Source organism: Tupaia chinensis, unplaced genomic scaffold (genome assembly GCF_000334495.1).
Source record: "Tupaia chinensis unplaced genomic scaffold, TupChi_1.0 Scaffold000591_1, whole genome shotgun sequence".
Taxonomy (NCBI): Eukaryota; Metazoa; Chordata; class Mammalia; order Scandentia; family Tupaiidae; genus Tupaia; species Tupaia belangeri.
In genome coordinates this window covers 1,358,708-1,383,235 of record NW_006160107.1, presented here as the reverse complement: position 1 = coordinate 1,383,235, position 24,528 = coordinate 1,358,708, and the positions used below count along the sequence as shown (strand labels likewise).

At 44.7% G+C, this 24,528-nt stretch overlaps 1 protein-coding gene across 1 annotated transcript in view; it reads right to left on the bottom strand.

Annotated features, from left to right (window-relative positions):
* The window catches only part of LVRN (laeverin), a 97,594-nt gene that overhangs the window by 24,915 nt on the left and 48,151 nt on the right, over positions 1 to 24,528 (bottom strand). The window contains exons 7-19 of the mRNA XM_006158394.2: positions 23,107 to 23,204; positions 22,850 to 22,900; positions 20,457 to 20,594; positions 19,545 to 19,610; positions 19,385 to 19,450; positions 18,615 to 18,787; positions 16,881 to 16,957; positions 15,958 to 16,097; positions 8,886 to 8,941; positions 5,834 to 5,987; positions 3,641 to 3,735; positions 1,666 to 1,773; positions 514 to 681 (exon numbers count right to left, since the gene is read on the bottom strand). Coding sequence (XP_006158456.1) covers positions 514 to 681; positions 1,666 to 1,773; positions 3,641 to 3,735; positions 5,834 to 5,987; positions 8,886 to 8,941; positions 15,958 to 16,097; positions 16,881 to 16,957; positions 18,615 to 18,787; positions 19,385 to 19,450; positions 19,545 to 19,610; positions 20,457 to 20,594; positions 22,850 to 22,900; positions 23,107 to 23,204 — 1,390 coding nt within the window. The remainder of the gene's footprint in view (positions 1 to 513; positions 682 to 1,665; positions 1,774 to 3,640; positions 3,736 to 5,833; positions 5,988 to 8,885; positions 8,942 to 15,957; positions 16,098 to 16,880; positions 16,958 to 18,614; positions 18,788 to 19,384; positions 19,451 to 19,544; positions 19,611 to 20,456; positions 20,595 to 22,849; positions 22,901 to 23,106; positions 23,205 to 24,528) is intronic.

Below are 24,528 nucleotides of genomic sequence, written 5' to 3'. Positions count from 1 at the left end.
TCCCTCTCTCTTTCTCTCTCTGCCCAAATTTTAAAAAGTAATACTAATGAATAAAATTAAAAATTTTTTTAGAGAGATCTTTGCTATAGGGCATGCGCGCTTACCAGAGAAACAGAGACAAATAGAAAGCGAGATATCACCCCCTGAGGGGGATGGCCATGCAGCAATCCCTTCTCTTCTATTCTCCTCTCGGGATTTTGGGCACACGCATGTGCCCATCATGAGCTTCAAGCCACTGGGTCCAGGACTTGAACTGTGGTCAATCATATGGGAGTCCAGTGCCTTAACCACTACCACCTGTTGGGCCCTAAAATAATTCTTTTTTTTTAAAGTAAAACAAATCAAACATAAAAAGGTAATTAAAAAGTGTAACTCAGATCCTATGTCCCTAAGTTAGCCATGCATACACATGTATTGTTCTAGTTCTTCTATCGGCACATGTCCAGTTTCTCCCTCTGGCTTATTCACTGCATCCCTCCGGCAGGAACTCTCAGGAAGGACGGCCATAATCACCTGTTCAGTATCCACGGCTCCTTACTGCAGCCCAGTGCATGCGCAAGCCGGTACCTTTCTCCCGCCTCTGTTTCATTAGTGTAGACGCTTAACAAAAAGTCCCATTCTTTATCGCTTCCCAAGGCAATGCCAAAACATAAAACCACATTTTTAATTGGAAAAGGTATTCTGTAAGATATAATATGGAACAATATTTCTGATAGTAGTTAAATGATACGTTTATCCAGGTTGTCACATATTTAGAAGTATAAATCCAGACAAAATACTTGACATCTCAGAGAGAAAAGTCAAAAGCAGGAATCGAGACAGGCGACTGTGGAAAACGTCATTTAGTATCGATACCGTGGGAAGAGATCATCCATTAGCGTGGAAAGCGAGTTTTAAGAGAGCAGTGAATTAGAACAGCACAGCGTGTGTGTTGACAATGCGGTATGGTCTTGTACATCATCACATTTCCTAAGAGCCCTTCTGAGCTGGTAAATTAGAGATGATAAAGCCAAAATGTCAGTCTTAGTTTCAGCTCAGTGAGATTGCAAATAGAGAGAGAGAGAGCGAGAGAGAGAAAGAGAGAGAGATGCTCTGATCTTAACAATAACAAAGACCGATCTATGACCATGAACAGCATGCAGAGAGAACTAAAGTGTGTGTTGGGAGAGCACACGCAATGGGGGGGCGACCACTCACTGCAGGAGTTCTGATCTCCCCTAGTTATGCACAGACCCATATTAGACTTTTTCTTTCTTTCTTTTTCCTTTTTTTTAAAAAAGGACTTCTGGGGCTCAGCAGGTGGCTTGGTAGTTAAAGCTCTGGACTCCCACATGGCCAACCACAGTTTGAGTCCTAGATCTGGTGGTTTGAAAATCATGCTAGGCACCAAAATCCAAGGGGAGAATGGAGGAGATGGTACTGCAGCATGGCCATCCCCCCAGGGGGTGATTTCTCGCTTTCCCTTCACCGTCTCTGTCTCTCTCCAGCAAATGCATGTATCCGAAGGCAAAAACAAACAAACAAAAGGACTTCTGAGAAGAATAATAGGAGATAAATGAACCAAGTGAAAGCAAAACGATCAGTTCTACAGTGAAGTCACCAAGAAGCTGAGAAAGCGTTAGTACCAACAGAGCAAAACCCAGGGAATTACAGTATTCTTCTTACTCAATCTCTGGATTATTCATCCATTTTCTGAAGAGTTCTCTTGAGAGCTGGAGACAGTCTTCAAGGCCCAACCAACAGGCAGTTTCAAAAACTTTTTCTAGTGATATTCTTAAGACAAAAGTCAAAGAAGAACAGTTTATTTTGTATCATCACCTTCATTTCCTCTGCTGCCAAGAATGTGTGCTCATGAAAGGGTGGATATTTTAAAATATCCTTCCAATAGCAGCAGGTTTATTAAAAATAGCTTCTGTGGACTAAAAATATATTTAATATTCAGAGAAATAGTTGCTGGGAGGCTCTCTGGCACCAAAAATAGCTCCTAAGACTAGTACTTTTTGAAAGATAGAAATAAAGGACTGCCACCCTTCATCGCTCAAACGCACGTGGGCGTGCGCACTCCGCATCTGCTGTCAGCTGACTCTTCCTCTCTTTGACAAAAGTCGCCTTATTGTGCAATGTGAAGGAAATGACTTCAGAGGGTCTGATCTCATACCTAAACATGAGGTTCTTTCTCTATGTAAGAAAAGCAGAGGCCTTGCTTTATTTCTCCCCTTCAACATTTTTCTTCCTCTTGCTTAAGCATCTGGTTCTTCCCGTACCCCTTCCAGCTGTTATATACCCATTCAGAAAAAGAAATAGAGGTCTTTGTTTGGTTTGGTTCATTTTTACAGCTGAGCAGGTGTACACAATACAGGTGAAAACAAAGTGAGTCAAAAGGGTACAGTGAAGAGCAGTGAATCCAGGTAAGCAGTGCCTTGCAGTGTGCCTTCCTGTGCTCTCCAAGTTCGGAGCCAGGAGTAAAGGAACTCAAACTGGCCTGAAATTTCTGGAAAATCCAAGAGCCCAGTCTCTGTTGCTCTACCCTCCGGATCAACCTCAGCTGACCTGACCTTCTGATAAGCTGAAGTGGAATGTTCCAGGGTGGAGGTCCTCGGAGAGACAGCTCTGAGCATCCGCTTGCATACTCGCTCCTTTTCCCCACGACCCGCCCCCAGGCTGGCTGCAGCAGGTTACAGCTCTGTGGAAGTGCAGTTCAGTCCTCCAGGTTTCTCCAAGACTGGACCCAGAGGTCACAGTACAAACCAGGAGAGCTGAGGATATAGCCGTGCTGCCGCCGGGACTCACCACCTTTCTACTGGTTCACACGACCTGCCTACGCACGCCCAGCTAGTGCTCGGGGACACGCCGCCTCTCCACTGGCTCACACGACCTGCCTACACACCCAGCTAGTGCTCGAGGACACGCCGCCTCTCCACTGGCTCACACGACCTGCCTACACACTCCCAGCTAGTGCTCGCCGTCTTCCCCTACTCCCCCCTGCACAATCACAGGTGGCATGCGTCTCTGCCTGCATAGTCTGATGGGCTCGAGGCTGATGCTGACTATGAGTTGTCATGTAACCTTGTACCACTGTTGGCTACAAATTCCCTTCTTAAATCTAGAAGACCAGCCTCTACACACAGACCTCGGAGACAGGGGCCAGAGGTACCACAGCCCCATTGGGTCTCCGGCCTCCTTCCCAGACAAGCACGACAACATGCTCACTCCCTGCAGCAAGCCGTGGTGTGAATATTTTTGCAGTACTTACTTATGCTCACACACAAGTGGTTTAATAATAATATGTAGAGGAGACATTTCCTCCTGTGGCCTTTCCATGTTTTTGACTTGTTGGTCAAAGCGAGCTTTGCTTAGCACGGCCCTTTACCAATAGGGAGACACCCCATTTCAAGTGGCCTCCGCTTTGAGAACGTGGAGCTATAAATTGCTGTGGGACATCTGCTTTGCAGGTACACTGAGGTCCCAAACTATTATTTCCTCCAAGAATATATCAGCCCACCAACCTCAGCAGTTATTCCCAAAAAGCATACAAAATACCTCAATAAATAATGGGTGTTAAGGTTTTATTTTATTAATCGAAAGACTGTCTATTATTATGAATCATTTTATTCAATTAACACTACTTAAAAATACTTACATAGCTAAGTAGTCATCTTCCAATGCCAATACATTTTCACGAATTATGGTTGAATACATTTTCCATATTGAGCTAAGTCTCTTCAATAGGTACTTCTATAAAGAGCAAAGAAAATATAGTGTGGGTTGTGGCTTCCACCACTGGATTAACACTGGATTTCCATTTGTTAATGAAGATGACAGATACTTCCTCCTAAATTATCTTTATTCTAACTATGTACCTTTGTATTTTTTATCTTTTTAAAGTTCAGTTCCCCCATATGTAAAATGCAACCTGCCATAATACCAATGTTACAGTGTTACTGTGAGGATTCAGTAATATATTGTACAGACGTTTACTATTTGGCATGTAATGAGAAGACAATACATAGTAGTTATTAAAATAGAAAAAGAATAACCTTGCTACCTGAACAATTTTATTCTCAGAATAAGGAAAACTGATTTATGGCCTTGACAAATTGCAACTCTGCGTCTGAAGCAAAGTTTCTCCAGCTAAGTTTTCAGCTCGTTAATATAAGATTATGGAAGATAGACATTTACTAGTATTTCCCTAAGAACAAATCGGATTCTATTCATTCCACTTTTTAAAAAAACAAATACGGGTGCTTTTTGATTTATAAGGAGGTTACATCCCAATAAACTCAGAATAAGTGGAAAATGTCATAGGTCAAAAATGTGTTCAAGGCCCGTCAATGACATCATAGATAAGGCAGCTGGATCCCACATGGCCAACTACTCAGTTGGGTCCCAAACCCAAAGGCTTGAAAAATATGTGTGTGTGCGTGTCCAAATCCCAAGAGGAGAATGGTGTGGCCCACTCCCATGCTTTCTCATTTTTTTCTCTCTCTGTCTCTCTCTGGTGAGCACATGGGTCCTATAGCAAATAAAAAAATAAAAATGTGCTCAATATACCTAACCTCAATACACATTAAACTTAGCCGAACTTAACATAAACTTAGTACTCAGAACACATACATTAGCCAACAGTTGGACAAAAGAATACAGAGCTTATGTTACAATAAAGTGTTGAATATCTCATGTAATTTATTGAGTACTATAATGCAAGTGAAAAACAGAGTGTTGTAAGGAGACTCAAAATACAGTATGTACTGAATGTGTATTTTGCACCATCACTCAGAAAATCCTAAATTGAGCCATCATTTCCCTGGAGGCCATCTACCTTAGTTTTTCCTTCTTTATCCAGAACTGGTCATCAGGATTTTTAGAAAGGTTTTATTTTTTTCTTCCACGAGAGGGAGAGAAGCAGAGAGAAAGATACAGGCACCCCAGCAGGGATCCAACCTCTGATCCACTCGCAGTCTCTGCTGGCCCATGTAACAGGAATGCAGAGGACGTGACCCGAGACCCCAGACCTTCCCCATGTGAACCCAGGTGCGTTAACACTGTGCCGACAGCTGGTCCCCAGTCATCAGATGCTCTCTTCTGTTACCATCCCTACTCTCAACTAAGTTTCCACTGGTCATTTGGACACTAGAAAAAGAAAGTGCAAAACCCTGAATGACCCAGAAACACCTGAAACCATTACCTACTATGCTTTCTGGTTACTTGTGGTCCTTAACTGTCCAAAGGGTCGTGCTTTAACTCTTGCTTTAATTTTACCTGTGCCATCTTTCTTACGATCCCTGTTAAAGATTAACAGTGAAACATTTCTGCTTTTGTATTTTTTTTTCACTTCTTATGGCATGTCACTTCTCCACTCATTCATTCTAATTTTCCTCCTCTTTCTAGCATTACATGCAGCCTCAAATTTTTTGCTTTTTCTGGAATTTGTCTCTGATTTTAATTGCTGGCCCTACAGGTCAGGGTATTATAATACAATTATGAACATAAGTAATTCTGTTTGCCTAACAACCTCTTAGGGGAATCATTACTAATACATGACATCCTTTTCTAAAACTAGGGTATACCATTTTCATCTACTCTGGATTCTTCAAACACACTGCCACTTCACCAAAAACAAAGTCTCATTCTAAACATCTTTGATATTCATCTTCTAGACAAGGTCTATAATTAAGGCATTTTTTTCTAAGAATAATTAGCCATTGCTAAAAAATAATGAATATATATATTGAACTTGAAGACTATTTCCTTGGGACAGACCTGTCTCATAGGACCTGCCTAGAATATGAAAAGAGGATTTATTTTAAAACTATATAACAAAGAATGAAATTACCTTTAATAATGGGTATATATCATTGCTGTGCGCATCAGAAACAAGATCCCTGGTTTCCAAGTTTACCAAGACTACATGCCATACTACGATTTCATCTTCTTCAGCAAGGTACTTGGTTAAATCAAGTGCTGTCTCAATCTCAGTATAATTGTGTCTGTTTGGTTTAAAAACACATACACTTAAGAAAACCTTCACTTGCTAAATGAGTTGAACATTTTCCATATTTGTTCCATGCTTTAGTGCCTGGCTTCAATAAGGTGTGTGAATAAATCAAGAAGCATCTAAATGATAAGGTGGACCCAAGCAATGCTGACAAACCTCCCATTCCCACTTGGCCAGTTCAAGTGCCCCAATTCCCAGAAGACACAGAAATTCCAGGCCAAACGCTGGAATGGTTATTAAGCACTAGATACTTAGACATTTATAGCAGCATGGATTCTTAGGAGACTATAATTTCTTTTTTTAAAAAAAGAATGTTTTATTTATTTATTTTTAATTTGACCAGAGAGCAAGAGAGTGAGGAAGAGAGAGAAAGGGAGAAAGAGGGAAAGTGAGAAAGCAAGCTGCCAGGTCTGGGACTCGAACTATGGTCAGCCATGTGTCAGTCCAGCACCCTGAACCACCACGCCACCTGCTGGCCCAGGAGAGTATAATTTCTATCCCAGAAGTATTAGTTAAGTCATCCTCTACTTGATGCTCTGTCGGGCACTGGCAGACACACGGACACTACCTAGGATGCCACACTTGCCTATTGCTGGGGATCTTCAACCAAGACCTGAGACTCACACATAAAAAGCTGTCCATGAGCAGTCCCAGAAAAGGACACATATAGTGGGAAAGAAGGAAAATATACAAATGGAAAAGTCAGAGGCATGTCAGGGGAAGGATAGAACTGTCCGGGAGGCTTGACAGAGGAGGAGCATGAGAAGAGCGATGAAGGGTGATAGGACTGAAAAGGGAAGAGGAAGAGAAAGACAGCCAGGATGAAGAACATAAAGAGGGGGTTAGTGAGGCGGCAGACCAAGCCAAGAGAGGCAGGGGACCTTCTCGGTGTGGGTACTGACAAGTGGGGATGAACTAGGTGGCACAAACGTGTGGGGATCCCTGAACATCAGGATGGAAAGTTTAGAAGTTCAGGAAGGCACTCACTGGGATAACGCCATGGACAGAGCCTAACATTTTTATTACAAGGGAGCTAAAGAAAACAAAATGGAATTCAAAAAGACTAAAGGCTTGGCTTAGTGTGGCAGTGGTGGTTGTTGCTGACAACGTGTGCGATATCTTAACTGGACTGGTGCGAAACATATTCATGTTGGGGAAATTCATTTTACAAGTGGTAGTGATGTGCAGTGATTGAATGTGTAAAATAAAAAAAGAATGAATGAATGAATCCAAAGCTACTGCCATGAATGACTAGGTAAGACATGGTGACTGGCTGAGTGTGAGAGATGGTGGTGGGGAGGAGCCAAGATACCTTTGAGGTTTCAAGAGATAGCCTGATTGGTGATAGGAAGAACAGTGGTAGCTTTGACACAGAGAGAGAACAGAAAGCAAGAGCAATTTAGAGAGAGAAAGAGAGACCGGTGTTGAAGGCATTGAATTTAGATGGCCACAGGGTAAACACAAGACAGGAGAACCAAGTGGAAGTGTAGGTTAGAAGATGTCGACGCGTCCTCCCACGGGCGTTTACTTGAATATGTCTGCTGGGCACTGGACAGACACGTACTGAAACCGCCACCTAAGCCACAAGAATGAATGAGTTATTTGAAAGAAAGGGAAGAAAATGACATAAACACAGCTGGTCTTAAGAATGCTTACAGCGGGAACCAGCAGTTAGCGTAATGGCTATGTTGCTGGACTCCCACGTAGTCGACCGTGGTTCGTGTCCCGGACCCGGTGGCTTAAAACTCACGCCGGGCGCGTGTGCGTGCGTGCCCAAGATCCCGAGAGGAGAATGGAGGAGAAGGGATTGCGGCGTGACCATCCCCCCTGGGGGGTGATTTCTCGCTTTCTGTCTCTATGTCTCTCTCTGTCTGTCTGGCGAGCGCACGCGCCCTACAGTGAAAATCTCTCCAAAAAAAAAAAAAAAAAAAAAAAAAAAAAAGAATGCTTACAGCAGGAGGAAGAAGAGAAGTCAAACACACAAAGAGAATGGAGTTTGCACATTGGAGTCTCAGGAAGTCAACAAGGAAGTTTCGGGAAGATGTGGTCAAGAGTGTTGAGGTCATGGTGACCTTACGGAGGAGTTCCAGCACAGTCTTGGGCACGGAAATGTGCTGCAAGTCACAGAGGGAAAAGCAGGACCAAATGCAGGGTAAGCAGGCAGACATTACTCCAGAACTGGGACAGCCAGACAGAACACACTGCGTAATTTATTACACAGACTCCTTCATTGAATTGCTGGAAAACTTAAATCCCGACACATATTAATTTACCTGGTTAAATACTTAGCAAAAAGCTTACATTGAGTAAATATAATAAATAATATCAATAATTCTGTCATATGCATATTAAAATAAGGCCATATCTTATTAAAATTATACCTACAGTCATCACCCTTGAGTAATAGAAATCACTTCAAAATCTCAATTGATAGTCTGTTTATTTCCAAAAACTCTTCATATTATAAAATTTTACTAAGACTACAGAAATTTGATTCTTTTTTTTTTTTCCATTTAGAGAGATTTTTGCTATAGGGCACATATACTTGCCAGAGAGACAGAAAGCGAGAAATCACCTCCCCCCCCCTCAGGGGGGATGGCCACACTGCAATCCCTTCTCCTCCATTCTCTTCTGGGGATTTTGGGAAAGTACACACATGCACCTGGCATGAGTTTCAAGCCACTGGGTCCGGGAATCGAACCATGGTCGGCCATGTGGAAGTCCAGCAGCGTAATCATTACACTACCTGCTGGTCCCAGAAATTTGATTCTAATCTCAATCATTTAAATGACCACACCTACTAAAGATCCGAATTCCTAAGCATAGGCTATTATTTTTATGAAGTTCTCAGAGTAGACTCCAGAATGGCAGCAGAAGAAAACGCACTCACTTTGACAAGGAGAAGGCATCGTCGATCAACTGCAGCCTGTGAATGACAGGGATAGCCTGCAGAACGGGGGTCGGGTACATGTAGGAAAAGGGGAGAACAGTTTTTTTCATTAAAAACCTTCCGCAATAACAGCTTAAAGAACATTGCAAGGTATCTTCACATGAGTTATCTCATCTGCAGAGAAATGATAACTACTAAGGACAGTTCCCATAATTTATTTATTAATATTATACATGTGATTTTAATAAATGATCCCTCTGGACATCGATCATAAAGCTTCAACATGGCAGAAAGTTTTACCAAAATGCTCCCTGAAACATATCACGTTTAAAAATAAAACAGGCAATCAAGAAGGTGTAATTCAAATTCGATTACTGGGACGGCCTGTGGCCTAGTGATTGGGGCAGCTAGATTCCATATGGCCAACCATGCAGCTCGAATCCTGGCCCTGGTGGCTTGAAAAATATGCTAGGCAGGCTGGCAGGTGGCATGGTGGTTAAGTGTGCTGGACTCCCATATGGCCAGCCACTTCATGTCCTGGACTGGCAGCTTGCTTTCTCACTTTCCCTCTCTCTCTCTCTCTGTCCCTTTCTGGTCAAGTTAAAATAAAGTTAAATAAAAATAGTTCTTTAAGGGACCAGCAGTTGGCGTAATGGTTATGTCACTGTACTCCCATGTAGTCACCCACGGTTAGAATCCCGGACCCACTGGCTTAAACTCATGCTGGGCACGTGTGCATGCATGCCCAAGATCCCAGGAAGAGAATAGAGGATAAGTTATTGTGGCGTGGCCATCCCCCCTGGGTGGTGATTTCTCGCTTTCTGTCTCTCTGTCTCTTTCTGTCTTTCTGGAGAGCGCACACACCCTATAGCAAAAACCTCTCAAAAAAAATAAATAAATAAAAATTTCCTTTAAAAAAAGAAAGGAAACATATGCTATATGGGTGTGTGCATGCCCCAAATCCCAAAAGAAATGGAGGAGAAGCGACTGTGATCACATCTCATCGGAGGATGTTTTCTCCCTCTTCCTCTCTCTCTATCTCTCTGGTGAGTGCATGTGCCCTCTAGCAAGTTAAAAAAAATTATTACAATATCAAAATTATTTTCAAGGGAGTTTTTTGGCATAACTGGCCTTAAATAAATATTATTACTATTTTGGGTAGTAGAGGTATTGTATTTTTTTTTAATTTTGCCAGAGGGAATGTGTGCTTGCCAGAGAGAGGGAAGGAGAGAGAGAGAAGGAGAAAGCACCGCCCATGAAGAATGGTCGTGCCACAATCCCTGCTTCATGCCTCCCTTTGCTCAGGATTCTGGGCGTGCACACGTGTGCTGGCCATTACTTCTCAAGTTCAGTCGGACTTGAAGCACGTGGATGGCCACGCAGGACCCAGCTGCCTTAGGCACCATGCTACAGGCTGGCTCCAGCCTCATTCCCGAGGGTGCCCAAAGCCTCCTCCACCGCTCCTTCAGCCCCTCCCAGACTTTCGTATACTTGGTTCTAGAACATTTCTCTTCACAATGTCCCTGTGAGCATCTGAGCAAGCCGGCTAAAGTCTTCCCTGGGAGTATCTCATTTCTGGCAGTAATAACACTAACATCTCCCAGATTAACGTTAATAGCAAAGATTCCTTTTTACTCGCTAACCAGTTATGTTGTAGAAATGACTTACCTCAGCTTCTCACTAAGTACATCTACACTGGTTTAAAGAAATGGCACTGTAATGGCATGACCGAGCACGTCCATGGCTTGGAGCACCCTTCGAAACTGGGAAGAATTTAGGCCGCGCCCGGCACTGCCTGTGTGTTGGTCAGTGAGGACCTGGTCCCTCTTTTGTGAAGCAGCAGCTGAGGAGACACCCACGCTCGCCAGGTGGACAAAAGCCCAAGGAAGGAGTCAAGACTGAGAACAACAATCCTATTAGCCTGACGGTGGAGGGGCAGGATGGTTCTGTGGTGCAGTTTAGGATGAAGAGGCGTGCACCACTCAGTAAGCTCATTTTTGCCCGTTGTGAATGACAGGGCTTGTCAATGAGGCAGATCAGATTCCAGTTTGAGGAGAGCCGATCAATGAAGCAGACACACCTGCACAGCTGGAGCTGGAGGGCGAAGAGACACTGACGTGTCCAACAGCAGACGGGAGGTGTCTGCCCACAGGGGAGCCAGACCTCCTCAGAACTGCTTTGACAGACCAGGAACACATTCTCCATTGGAAAACCACATTTGGTTTCCCCACATCCTGAGCTCCACTGTACAGCTTTCTCTAGTCATGCATTTTCCCTTCCCCATTCCTTCGCTGTACACAAAGAAACCGGGGTATGCGCACATGCAGATCGCACTTTGAGAAGCTAAATGGCCAAGGATACGTTTTGATTGACATCACGTGGAGATAGGATGGGAGGACACGGGGAGATAGGATGGAGAGCACGGGGAGATAGGATGGAGAGCACGGGGAGATAGGATGGAGAGCACGGGGAGATAGGATGGAGAGCACGGGGAGATAGGATGGAGAGCACGGGGAGATAGGATGGAGAGCACGGGGAGATAGGATGGAGAGCACGGGGAGATAGGATGGAGAGCACGGGGAGATAGGATGGAGAGCACGGGGAGATAGGATGGAGAGCACGGGGAGATAGGATGGAGAGCACGGGGAGATAGGATGGAGAGCACGGGGAGATAGGATGGAGAGCACGGGGAGATAGGATGGAGAGCACGGGGAGATAGGATGGAGAGCACGGGGAGATAGGATGGAGAGCACGGGGAGATAGGATGGAGAGCACGGGGAGATAGGATGGAGAGCACGGGGAGATAGGATGGAGAGCACGGGGAGATAGGATGGAGAGCACGGGGAGATAGGATGGAGAGCACGGGGAGATAGGATGGAGAGCACGGGGAGATAGGATGGAGAGCACGGGGAGATAGGATGGAGAGCACGGGGAGATAGGATGGAGAGCACGGGGAGATAGGATGGAGAGCACGGGGAGATAGGATGGAGAGCACGGGGAGATAGGATGGAGAGCACGGGGAGATAGGATGGAGAGCACGGGGAGATAGGATGGAGAGCACGGGGAGATAGGATGGAGAGCACGGGGAGATAGGATGGAGAGCACGGGGAGATAGGATGGAGAGCACGGGGAGATAGGATGGAGAGCACGGGGAGATAGGATGGAGAGCACGGGGAGATAGGATGGAGAGCACGGGGAGATAGGATGGAGAGCACGGGGAGATAGGATGGAGAGCACGGGGAGATAGGATGGAGAGCACGGGGAGATAGGATGGAGAGCACGGGGAGATAGGATGGAGAGCACGGGGAGATAGGATGGAGAGCACGGGGAGATAGGATGGAGAGCACGGGGAGATAGGATGGAGAGCACGGGGAGATAGGATGGAGAGCACGGGGAGATAGGATGGAGAGCACGGGGAGATAGGATGGAGAGCACGGGGAGATAGGATGGAGAGCACGGGGAGATAGGATGGAGAGCACGGGGAGATAGGATGGAGAGCACGGGGAGATAGGATGGAGAGCACGGGGAGATAGGATGGAGAGCACGGGGAGATAGGATGGAGAGCACGGGGAGATAGGATGGAGAGCACGGGGAGATAGGATGGAGAGCACGGGGAGATAGGATGGAGAGCACGGGGAGATAGGATGGAGAGCACGGGGAGATAGGATGGAGAGCACGGGGAGATAGGATGGAGAGCACGGGGAGATAGGATGGAGAGCACGGGGAGATAGGATGGAGAGCACGGGGAGATAGGATGGAGAGCACGGGGAGATAGGATGGAGAGCACGGGGAGATAGGATGGAGAGCACGGGGAGATAGGATGGAGAGCACGGGGAGATAGGATGGAGAGCACGGGGAGATAGGATGGAGAGCACGGGGAGATAGGATGGAGAGCACGGGGAGATAGGATGGAGAGCACGGGGAGATAGGATGGAGAGCACGGGGAGATAGGATGGAGAGCACGGGGAGATAGGATGGAGAGCACGGGGAGATAGGATGGAGAGCACGGGGAGATAGGATGGAGAGCACGGGGAGATAGGATGGAGAGCACGGGGAGATAGGATGGAGAGCACGGGGAGATAGGATGGAGAGCACGGGGAGATAGGATGGAGAGCACGGGGAGATAGGATGGAGAGCACGGGGAGATAGGATGGAGAGCACGGGGAGATAGGATGGAGAGCACGGGGAGATAGGATGGAGAGCACGGGGAGATAGGATGGAGAGCACGGGGAGATAGGATGGAGAGCACGGGGAGATAGGATGGAGAGCACGGGGAGATAGGATGGAGAGCACGGGGAGATAGGATGGAGAGCACGGGGAGATAGGATGGAGAGCACGGGGAGATAGGATGGAGAGCACGGGGAGATAGGATGGAGAGCACGGGGAGATAGGATGGAGAGCACGGGGAGATAGGATGGAGAGCACGGGGAGATAGGATGGAGAGCACGGGGAGATAGGATGGAGAGCACGGGGAGATAGGATGGAGAGCACGGGGAGATAGGATGGAGAGCACGGGGAGATAGGATGGAGAGCACGGGGAGATAGGATGGAGAGCACGGGGAGATAGGATGGAGAGCACGGGGAGATAGGATGGAGAGCACGGGGAGATAGGATGGAGAGCACGGGGAGATAGGATGGAGAGCACGGGGAGATAGGATGGAGAGCACGGGGAGATAGGATGGAGAGCACGGGGAGATAGGATGGAGAGCACGGGGAGATAGGATGGAGAGCACGGGGAGATAGGATGGAGAGCACGGGGAGATAGGATGGAGAGCACGGGGAGATAGGATGGAGAGCACGGGGAGATAGGATGGAGAGCACGGGGAGATAGGATGGAGAGCACGGGGAGATAGGATGGAGAGCACGGGGAGATAGGATGGAGAGCACGGGGAGATAGGATGGAGAGCACGGGGAGATAGGATGGAGAGCACGGGGAGATAGGATGGAGAGCACGGGGAGATAGGATGGAGAGCACGGGGAGATAGGATGGAGAGCACGGGGAGATAGGATGGAGAGCACGGGGAGATAGGATGGAGAGCACGGGGAGATAGGATGGAGAGCACGGGGAGATAGGATGGAGAGCACGGGGAGATAGGATGGAGAGCACGGGGAGATAGGATGGAGAGCACGGGGAGACAGGACAGAGAACACGGGGAGATAGGATGGCTCTGTGAAAACAGCCCCTTCCCCACTGGTGGCACGCTCCCTCAGCTGCAGTCTTTCTACTGGGGTGAGTCATTTCGCTCTCACTGCTTTAACCGTGGAAAACATAAAAATCTTTGCATACCTTCTTTGATCCGAGAATTTTAATGTTTTTCATTTATCATTGTAAAACCACGGACAATTATATAACTTTTTGTACATAGCTTACTTGTAGGGCAATCTGTCTTTAAGTAGGGGTAAATGGCTTTTAATGAAGAAAAAAAAAAAAGGAATCCTAAGTAGTTTTCCCTTCAAGTCAAGCATCTTGTTGTTTAAATAAACTTGTTTAAAATGAAAAAATAATAAGAATTTGCTCACTCTGAGAAAGACTTGAAAATATTATTATAAATGTTCTTTAATTAGAAATTTTTTAAAAATCATCTATCTATCTATCTATCTATCTATCTATCTATCTATCTATCTATCTATCTATCTCTATCATCTATCTATTTCTTCGATTTTTGGGCTACCAGGTCCAGGACTTAAACCACAGAGGGCCACATGAGAGTCCAGTGCCTCAACCACCACACTGTTTGCTGGCCCCTATGAATGGCTTTTTGTATAAAAAGTTCTGAACATGTTCTGAGAGGCTGCGTCGTATCGGGCCTCTGTTAAATATAATACATGTATTATCTTAATCTTCACAACCCTTACACCGAATTGTCACAGCCATGATTAAACGGTTAAAGACACTGAGGCACAACTGGTCAAATGGAAGGCCCAAGACCACACTCCTGGCAAGCAATGAACAAAACATGACTGCAAGTCCATCTGGCCCCGGAACCCACGCTCTGTTCCTCTACCGGAGAGGACGCTGTGTCTCTGGGAACGTTGAACAGAGACACTTACGACACCGTCTCTCTTCCCCTCCACGTGTATGCAGGGGTCTAAGTGAATGCCCAAGGGTTTACAGCACAGCATAGCCAGGTGTGTCTACGCCGAAGCCAGGGTCGCCTTACCAACGGAGACTCAGTTTAATTCAACCAACTGGCCGATCGATTAGCGCTGATCATTCAATATTTACACACTGCATAATGATTTATAGTTGTTTCATAATGAAAAGTGATACTGAACTACTGGCGATACTTTGTGACTTACATGGTCTCTTCTGAAGGAGAGTGGGGCTGTTTCTAGGAATGAAGTTAGTATCTCCTAGCACATAGCAAGGACCTTCAAAGGGCCTACAGAATTTAAGGGTATTTTTACCTACATCATCTCTAAGCCTCCTAATGAGTAAGATACAATAATAATCTCATTTTAAAGCAAGGAAATGGGGCAGAATGTTTAAGTAACTTGGCAAACATCCCAAAACTCATGATTAAAAGGCAAAATGTATTCTGCTCTTATCTGGAAAGATAAAACTTTTTTGGGAAAAGCAAGATCAATATTAAAACACAATACATTCACCTAGAATCTCCCCTTTCTAAGAATTTAAAAATAAAATAAAAAATATATAAAACCTCGGGACCAGCAGTTGGTGTAATGGCTGTGTCGCTGGATTCCCATGTAGTCGACCACGGTGCAAGTCCCGGACTCAGTGACTTAAACTCATGCTGGGCACGTGTGTGTGCATGCCCAAGATCCCGAGAGGAGAATGGAGGAGAAGGGATTGTGGTGTTGCCATCCCTCCTGGGGGGTGATTTCTCACTTTCTGTCTCTCTGTCTTTCTCTGTCTTTATGGTGAGCACATGCACACTATAGCAAAAACTTCTCCAAAAAATAAAAAAATTAAAAAAATAAATAAACAAATAAAACCTCTCCACTATGCCTGGGAATGAGGCAGGAGTTATTTTCACCAGTGAGCTCATCCCCCAAAAGGTTCGAGAGTGCATTCATAATGACATTTCATTAAATCTCAAGATAACTTTACCTTAGGGTCTTTTTCGAGCTGTTGACTCAGTTTCTTCCAGCCTAATTTATCATAATTAACTCTATAGTAACCAGTCATATTCAAGTTTAAAATGACCCAGTCGTGGTCAGCCTCTGAAACTTGCATCTCAGGAAATACTTCTACAAAGAAATATAAGAAGGGTTGAGATTGTACATTTATCCAAAGATTGTGACATTATATACTTTCAATTCTAAACAGTAAACTCACTGAAATGAAATATTAGAGGAATTCTGAAATACACATTGATCTTACCATAGATTATATTTTTTACATTTAATGGCTTTGAATTAAAACTTTTCTTTAAAGCTCTATGTTCAGGACTAGCAGATGGTATAATGGCTATGTCACTGGACTCCCATGTCATCAACCGCAGTTCGAGTCCCTGATCCTGTGACTTAAAACTCACACCGCCCGGGGCTGGCAGGTGGCAGGGCGTGATGGTAAGGGCACTGGACTCTCATGTGGTCGACTATGGTTTGAGTCCTGGTCCTGGCAGCTTGCTTTCTTACTTTCCCTCTTTCTTGCTTTCTCTGTCTCCCTCTGGTCAAATTAAAACAAAAAGTAAATAAAGTTAAATAAAATAATTATTAAAATAAAAAAAAACAACTCACACCTGGCACGTGTGCATGTGTACCCAAGATCCCAAGAGGTGATTGGAGGAGAAAGGATTGCGGTGTGGCTATCCTCCCTGGGGGGTGATTTCTCGGTTTCTGCCTTTCTGACTTTCTGTCTTTCTGGTGAGCGCACGTGCCCTATAGCAAAAAGTCTCCCTTAGAAATAAGAAAAAGCTCTATGTTCAACAAGAATGACATATTTTTTGAGGTTGCTTTCCAAAGCTAGCCTTTTTATTCAGTCTTTATATATGTACATATGTGAAGATGTTTTTCAAATGTGTTACTTACTGCTGCTTTTATCTAGCCAGACTAGAGATTGTGTAGTTCCATTCTTTATCCAAAGAATAGGGACAATCCATGTGTCACTTGTCGGAAGAAAAGAGAAACTTTAATTAATTTACATATACAAGAATACTCAGGCGGAGCCAACATTACAGAGGTACTAAAACCACAAACAGAGCTCAAGTTCTTTAGCCATTCTCCCTGGATACGCAGAACTGAGCTCCTAAGATTATTCACTGTCGTTTTAGCGGCTTTGCTTCAGCTGTTGAGTCCTCTCGTGGGTCTTGTGGATTTTCTTCTGACATAAGCAGCTACTGAGATCTTGTATCTGAAACCTTCAGGGCCTGTTGATGTTAAACTAGCTGGCCTCACTTGAGGGTAGTTCCAATGTTGCCAACAGACCCAAAAGTGAACATTTCAAAACACTTTTCTGCGTCAAGCTCTCTCCCATAGGAAAAGTTTTCAACAGGAACTAGGAATTTACGTTTATTTAATGCTGACATGCTTCCCACACTGTAGACGTGATCCGACGAAGAGGCTGGCCACAGGAAGCACATCAGTTGTCGGAAGACATGCTACTTGCCGAGTTTGGGCAACATTTCCAGTTTTGCTCAAGTTCTCACAAGACTGGCTTCTCAAAATCGTTCAGCTGTGTGTCTGTATTTCTCTACATGGCCAAGACACACACTTCTCAAACGTCACAGAATTCTACACTGAGAAGGAAACTTTGGTCTCTTGTTTGTCTTTTACAAGGAGTAAAATGGGCCGACAGGTGGCATGCTGGTTAAGGGCTCTGGACTCTCACATGGCCTACTGCGGTTCGAGTCCTGGACCTGGCGGCTTGCTTTCTCACTTTCCCTCTCGCCCTCTCGTTCTCTTGCTTTGTCCCTCTCCAGTCAAGTTAAAAACTGAGTAAATGAATAAAGAAAGTTAAATGAAACCATTTTTTTAAAAAAAAGAGTAGGATGACCTGAAAGCTTTGGTGATGGTATAGGAAAACTAATTTCTCATTTGTGCTGACACTTACTATAATGAGGAGTATCAAAACTATCAAAAAGTGTTTAAAATGATCTAAAAAATCAATACAACACGAACCCCCCGAGATATGTGCTACTACATTTATTTCAGAAATGAGGCACCTGAAACTCAGATAATTTAAGTAGGGCTTACCTGAGGGTTGAATTTTGGTAGAGACAGTATTTGAACCCAGGTCTAACTAATTTAAGGGTGTAATTCAAATGTCGTAAGTTTGGCTACAAACCCTGCACACACACACAGAGGCACGCACATACATGTGCACGCACATGCAGAGACTGCTCCTCAAGGACATAGTTACCATTCCATTCCACGTCCAGAGGAGAAAAGCTGCTCTGCATCAGGCCTCCCTTTCCTCTTAGCTGGCATGTGGCCACCCCTGGCTCCCTCTCTTAGTACGCCTCACCCAGAATCCCAAGTAATTCACGACCTCTGTCTGAAGAATGCAGAGGTATACACAACGCCCTCAAGTGCTGGTTGCTGGGACCCCCTCAGTCCCTGGGGAAGGACGGCCTTGAATTGTTCACTTAGAGCCTTGCTTAGGACTCTGGGGCTCTGCCTCACCCTCACAGGCAGAAATGTCCATCCCTCTGTAGAGAGAATGTGTCCAGCAGGTGGCAGGCTTCCTTACCTCCAGGGCTGTTTCCACTGGATCCAAGCTCAACTCCAAGGAAGAGAAAGACAAAGAAGAGGGAAGTTACTCACTTGCGTGTCAGAAGAGTCTGATTTTTAACCTTTCTGGGGTAAAATGGCTCCTGCTTCATGATGCCAGTAGATACATTTAAAGTGATCACTGGAAAACCATTCTTGTGTGTCCAACTGTCCATTATACGTTTTACTGTTGTTGGCAAAACAATCTTACTCTGGTCATCTACAGCCTGTTTGTAAAAATCATCAGAAAAGCAGATATTGTTTGCAAAACCTTTGGCAATAGCAATCTCCTAAAAGAAATTAGGTAGCTGTTCTTTTAAGGAAAAAAAAAAAGAATGAATTATTTTATTTAACTTTATTTATTTATTTTAATTTTGACAGAGAGCAAGCTAGTGAGAGAGAGGGGGAGAGAGAAAGAGAGAGAGAGAGAGAGAGAAAGTGAGAAAGCAAGTCGCCAGGTCCAGGACTCAAACCGTGGTCAGCCATGTGGGACCAGTGCCCTTAACCATCCACCACCTGCCGGCCCCGCGGTAACTATGCTATTCCTCATTTAAGCAGTGATCTCCAGTGGATGATGTTTTGGACCAAATTCAGAGCCCTTCTATGTAAAAGACTCCTTAGTTTGTTCATCCACTCGCTGAAGACACACGTGTGAGTCTACTGTGCCAGGCTCTGCTCTGGGCTCTGAATACCGTGAAGACTAAAGACACAGCTCCGGACCAAAGGGAGTTTCACAGTTCCCATGGAATTGCCAAATGGGGAATGCTGCACCTCCCAACCTGCACTGTGACTCAGCAAGGACATGCCAGAAAGCAGACAATTACCATTTGAAAATGTCTCCACAGATCATCCTGCTCAGCACCCGAGTAAGAAAACGTTCCCAAATAGGACTGTAAAAGTAGAAAAGTTATGGTTAAGATAAATAACATGCCCAAGCAATTTACAGTGACTGCCGCCCAGGTAACAAGTGTTTTGTGAACTCACCTTTATTGCAGTGATAAATAAACGCTCGCTGAGGAAATTACAAAGCATCTGGGCAAGGGATGCTCCCTAGGACATAAGAAGCTGTCAGTCACTTGAACACAATTCAATACACAAATACTGACCTATTCCATTTTTATAGATAGTTTGCATAGAAAAACATAGGAAAACATACATCACGACTTTTCCGATGACCCAATACATTCTGGGCTATGTTCTTGATTGCATTTGTCACTGTAGTTGAAGGTCTGAATTATCCCCAAATATGCTAATAAAATAGTCCCTAATTACTAGATAAAATGTCTAATTACAAGAGCAAATGTCCTACATGTAAAAAGTTCACCGGGGACCAGTAGTTGGTGTAATGGCTACATTGCTGGACTCCCATGTAGTCGACTGCAGTGTGAGTCCCAGACCTGGTGGCTTAAACGTATGCATGCGTGCCCAAGATCCCAAGAAGAGAATAGAGGAGAAAGGATTGCGGCGTGGCCATCCCCCCTGGGGGGTGATTTCTCGGTTTCTGTTTCTCTGTCTCTCTCTGTCTTTCTGGTGAGCACACGCGCCCTATAGCAAAAACCTCAAAAAAAAAAAAAAAAGCTCGCAGTACACAAATTTTAAAAAGTGAGATATTTACATGGTAAGAATAAATTTCCACCAGACAGAAGGGTTCACCTTAAAACTTGCAGTTTTTCTAATTATAATGGTAAATGATACCAAGAGTTGAATATGGGCTTGATTTTCATTTAATAGATGGGAACTGATTTAACCACATTTTCTGAAACCTACTTAGTGAATAAAATTATGGTTACTTGCATCAAAAACTTTAAGTTCATATTAATCTATAATTTATAATATTCATTTTATTAAATTTTCTGCAAAAGTACCAAACAAAAGAAAATATAAAATTGCTTTTACCTTGCTGTATGAAAATAGGTCAAAGACTTCACTAATTTCACTCGTTTCTGTGAAATTTTCCAGGGTCGTGGACACAGCTCTAGATACTAGGGCATGATCTTCTTTGAGGACACTATGTAAAATGTTTAAAAAAAAGACCTCATTCTATAAAGGAAAAAAATTAAGCCACATTATCTTCTCAAAACCGGTATGAAGAGGCAAAAGCACAATAATTTAGAAGTATCTGTGAATAGCAATATGCCAAGAAATCAGGACTCCTGGAATAAACTGTAAAATACTATCCTTCCCATTTTGTACCCTTTTATATTTCAATTTTTAAAGAATCAATTATGGACATTAATGTAGTTTCTAAGAGTCACCTACATCTCCTCTAAATAGACTATGTCTACCCCGACAGGGTCTTGCAGAGAATAGAACTTTTAGACAGTTTGAATCCTCCAAATTTGATTGGTGGTTTTACTTAGTAACTCTTTGAAGTTGGTCGGTCTCTCTTACATAAACATTTACAAACCAAAACCATGACAGGTTTACAAACTCACAAGGTTGCTGGTCTACAATTTTTAATAAAACATAAATCCATAGGTTGGATACCACAGTCTGTGAGTCGTGTATTATGAAAAGTCGATCTATTATATTTTTGTGAGAACCAAAGAACTCTCAAAAAGAACCTTTCAGACAAATGACAAGGCAATTTCTCCCTGAAGTAAAATTAGAAAGCAAATCAGTGTGTAGCCAAAGAGGAGCTTGGGAGACAGAGCCAGAGCAAAGGCTAGTGGAGACGCAGCACTTCGGTATCCCAGAGATCCAGACCAGCCCCAGGGACCGCACGAAGTCTAGGAACTCTCTCGGGTTCCCAGGTTGACTCTCTCGCCTCTCCATGTGTCAGATAAAGTTCCAAAATCCATTCCACTCTCATCTACCAATGCCCTCACCACCTTTTTCTACTTGCACGTTAGTTTTAGATTAGCAATGCCATCGATGACCAAACTCTGCCCTTCCAGAAACCAGAAAGGCCGTCATTTAGAGCAGTGTCCCAACCTTCAAAATCAACAGGGATCACGTGAGGATTTTGTCAAACTCAGGTTCTAATTCTGCCGATCTGGGTGGAGGCCTGTTATTTCTAAGGAGCTATCTGAAGATGCTGATGCCGCTAGTTCAAGAATCACACCCTGAGTAGCAGGGATTGAGAGGAAACATTTGCATAGGTCCGATCGTATTCGTAAGGAATAGTTTTTATTAGTTTAGGGCTCTGGTGTGCCGGACAGTTTCTTACTGTTGATCCACGTGTCCTCTGAGTGCAATGAAGGGACTAGAGAAAATCCAACGTCTCTCACTCCAGATGACCACCATTACAATGTTAGTGTAGGTCTTGCCAATTTTTCTTCCTGTGTATTTATTTATTCTCATAGTTGTTATAATTTTTATCTTGCTTATTTACTTATTATAGTAGTTTTAAATTTTGCTATTAATACTTCGTCTTCATCATTTTCCTTTGTAATGGATACTGCATTATACATATAAATCTGTACCCTTTATAAATGGATACAGATATAAACTGGAAAGAAACAAATCCAAGTTTAAGAGTGATTCTTACAGGGAGGTCAGGTCAGATGATCTTTTTTTTTTTTGGAGAGGTTTTTGCTATAGGGCGCGTGCGCTCGCCAGAAAGACAGAGAAGAGACAGAAAGTGAGAAATCACCACCCAGGGAGGATGGCCACACTGCAGTCCCTTCTCCTCCATTGTCCTCTCAGGATCTTGGGCACACACCCACACGCACCGGGCATGAGTTTAAGCCACCGGGTCCGGGACTCAAACCATGGACAACTCCATGGGAGTCCAGTGACATAGCCATTATGCTGACTGCTGGTCCCGAGGTCAGATTACCTTTTTGAAGAACAGATGAGAAAACTTTTGCAAAAGCGAAACAGTCATGTAAACAGCCGCACAATGTCTGACGGAGGCCGAGGACCGTAACCAGCTTAAGCACTTGCCATTTCAGTCAGACACCAAGATCCCCAGCTTTTTGCTATTACAACCATTAACCAAAAAGAAGTTTATGTATTCTTCCATGAACAAAAACGAAAGAGAGGCCACAGCCCCACAGGGCCCCAAGGCTGTGAACAGCTTCTGCCGGCCCGGAGCATGCGTTCACACATGCCCAGCACATGCAGTGAGGTCTCTGGACCTGAACTGGGAACCTTTCCACGGCAGGTTGCCTCAGAGAATGCCATTTTGACCACTGTGCTGCTAACTGGCACCTGAAACCAGTTTTAATGAGCACTTTGTATGTGTGATTGCTCCCTCAGAGCAGAGCTTCTCTCTTGTAAATACAGTGGCCAACGCCGTGTTTCTACAAGATAGCTGCGATGACCAGGCACACCCTCCTCCTCACGGCAGAGCTGCTCCTGTCCTCAGCCTGCTCCAGCCCTGCCACGGGGAGAGCCTGCATGGAGAGGGCTGTCAGCGGACGGGAGAAAAGCCTAGCCACTGCAAGTGGGGGCGGGGTGCAATGACCCTGTAATTCACCTGCAAGCTACGCTACCCCAGAGATCTATTTCTATTCGAATAAATTCTTACACTTAGTGACGTCTACCATAGTTGTATAGTAATATATTCATACAGAACGGCATGGTGGTTAGAATCACTGGCTCTGGGGTAGAGCTCTCTGGGTTTAAATCCTGCCTCGGCCTCATAGGAGTCGTGTGACTCGTAAACCCCAGCCAACTCTCTGAAACTCAGTTTGCCATCTGAAAATGGGGAAACAACTCGTCCTTGCCAGATTATTACGAGGACTAAACTAATTTAGTCCAAGTCTTAGTGCAAGATTTTGCAAATAAAACGTGCTCAGTAAAGACTAACCACTCCTGGGGTCGGCCAGGTGGTCTGGAGCTGAGGGCGGCTGGATTCCACGTGGCTGACAGCATAATGTGAGTCTGGACCCTGAGCTTACCAAACAGGCTGGGTGCGTGTGCACGTGTATTCAAAATCTCAAAAGGAAAATGCAGGAGAAGGGATTGTGATGTGGCCATCCCCCTGCTGCGTGCTTTCTCACTTTCCTCTCTCTCTCTCTCACCCTCTCTCTCCTCAGTGGCACGTGTATCCTCCAGCAAATTAAAAGATAACAAGATCAACCACTGTTGTGATAGCTTCTTTTTCTTATTATTATACTATTATTATTTACTCAGTTTTTCTGAGGCTGAAACAAGATAACATGAGGAGACCTCGATAAGTCTGTGGCAAAGTGGAATGAAAGTACAAGTTTATTTTGGTGAAAAACATGATATCCATGCATAGTTCTTCCATATACACGTTTTCCCTTTTTTCGTTTTGGTTTTGGTTTTATGCTGTAGGCTGCATGCACCCGCCAGAGAGAGACAGAGACACACTCTCCATGAACTTTTGGAAGGCCCGTAATACCCTAAAGATCGGGCGAGTGCTGGGTTACTGGTGGTTGCCATGGCGGCACGGAGCAGCTTGTCGGTAACCGTGAATGACTACAGGACACACACCTTGCCAATGAGCATAAGGGCAGGCGGCTCAGCCTGCTCAGCGTCCAGCAATGCAGACAGCACACCTGGCTGCAGACCTCACGCGGGCCCCTTCCTGGCACTAAGTCTCTGCTTCCTTAGACCAGGGAGAAGAAAAACGTAAGTCGATGAGTTGCAGCATCAGGGCTGGAGCCTCAGGGGCCAAGACCCTTGGTTCTAAATGTTCCGAACCCTTGACATGACCCATTTTTGTCATGTGTTAAAGACTTGCAGCTGAAATGAGGCCAAGACAGAGAAAATGAAAATGTCAGTCAAATCACTAGAATAAAAGGAAGCCAAAGTTCTTCATCTCCAGAGATCACTGAAAAAAGGTCATAAGCTCTTAATAAACAAGCTCCTGGCAATTTTCTCAAACTCTGGAATCTGATAGTCTCCTGGCAAGGGTGATATTCACTCAGCTTCACGGAGACAGAAATGCAGACCCAGAGGAGGGTGACTGAGAAGGCAATGGTAGAAAGAAATAACTAAATGGTACAGGGACCAGCAGTTGGTGTAATGGCTATGTTGCTGAACTCCCATGTAG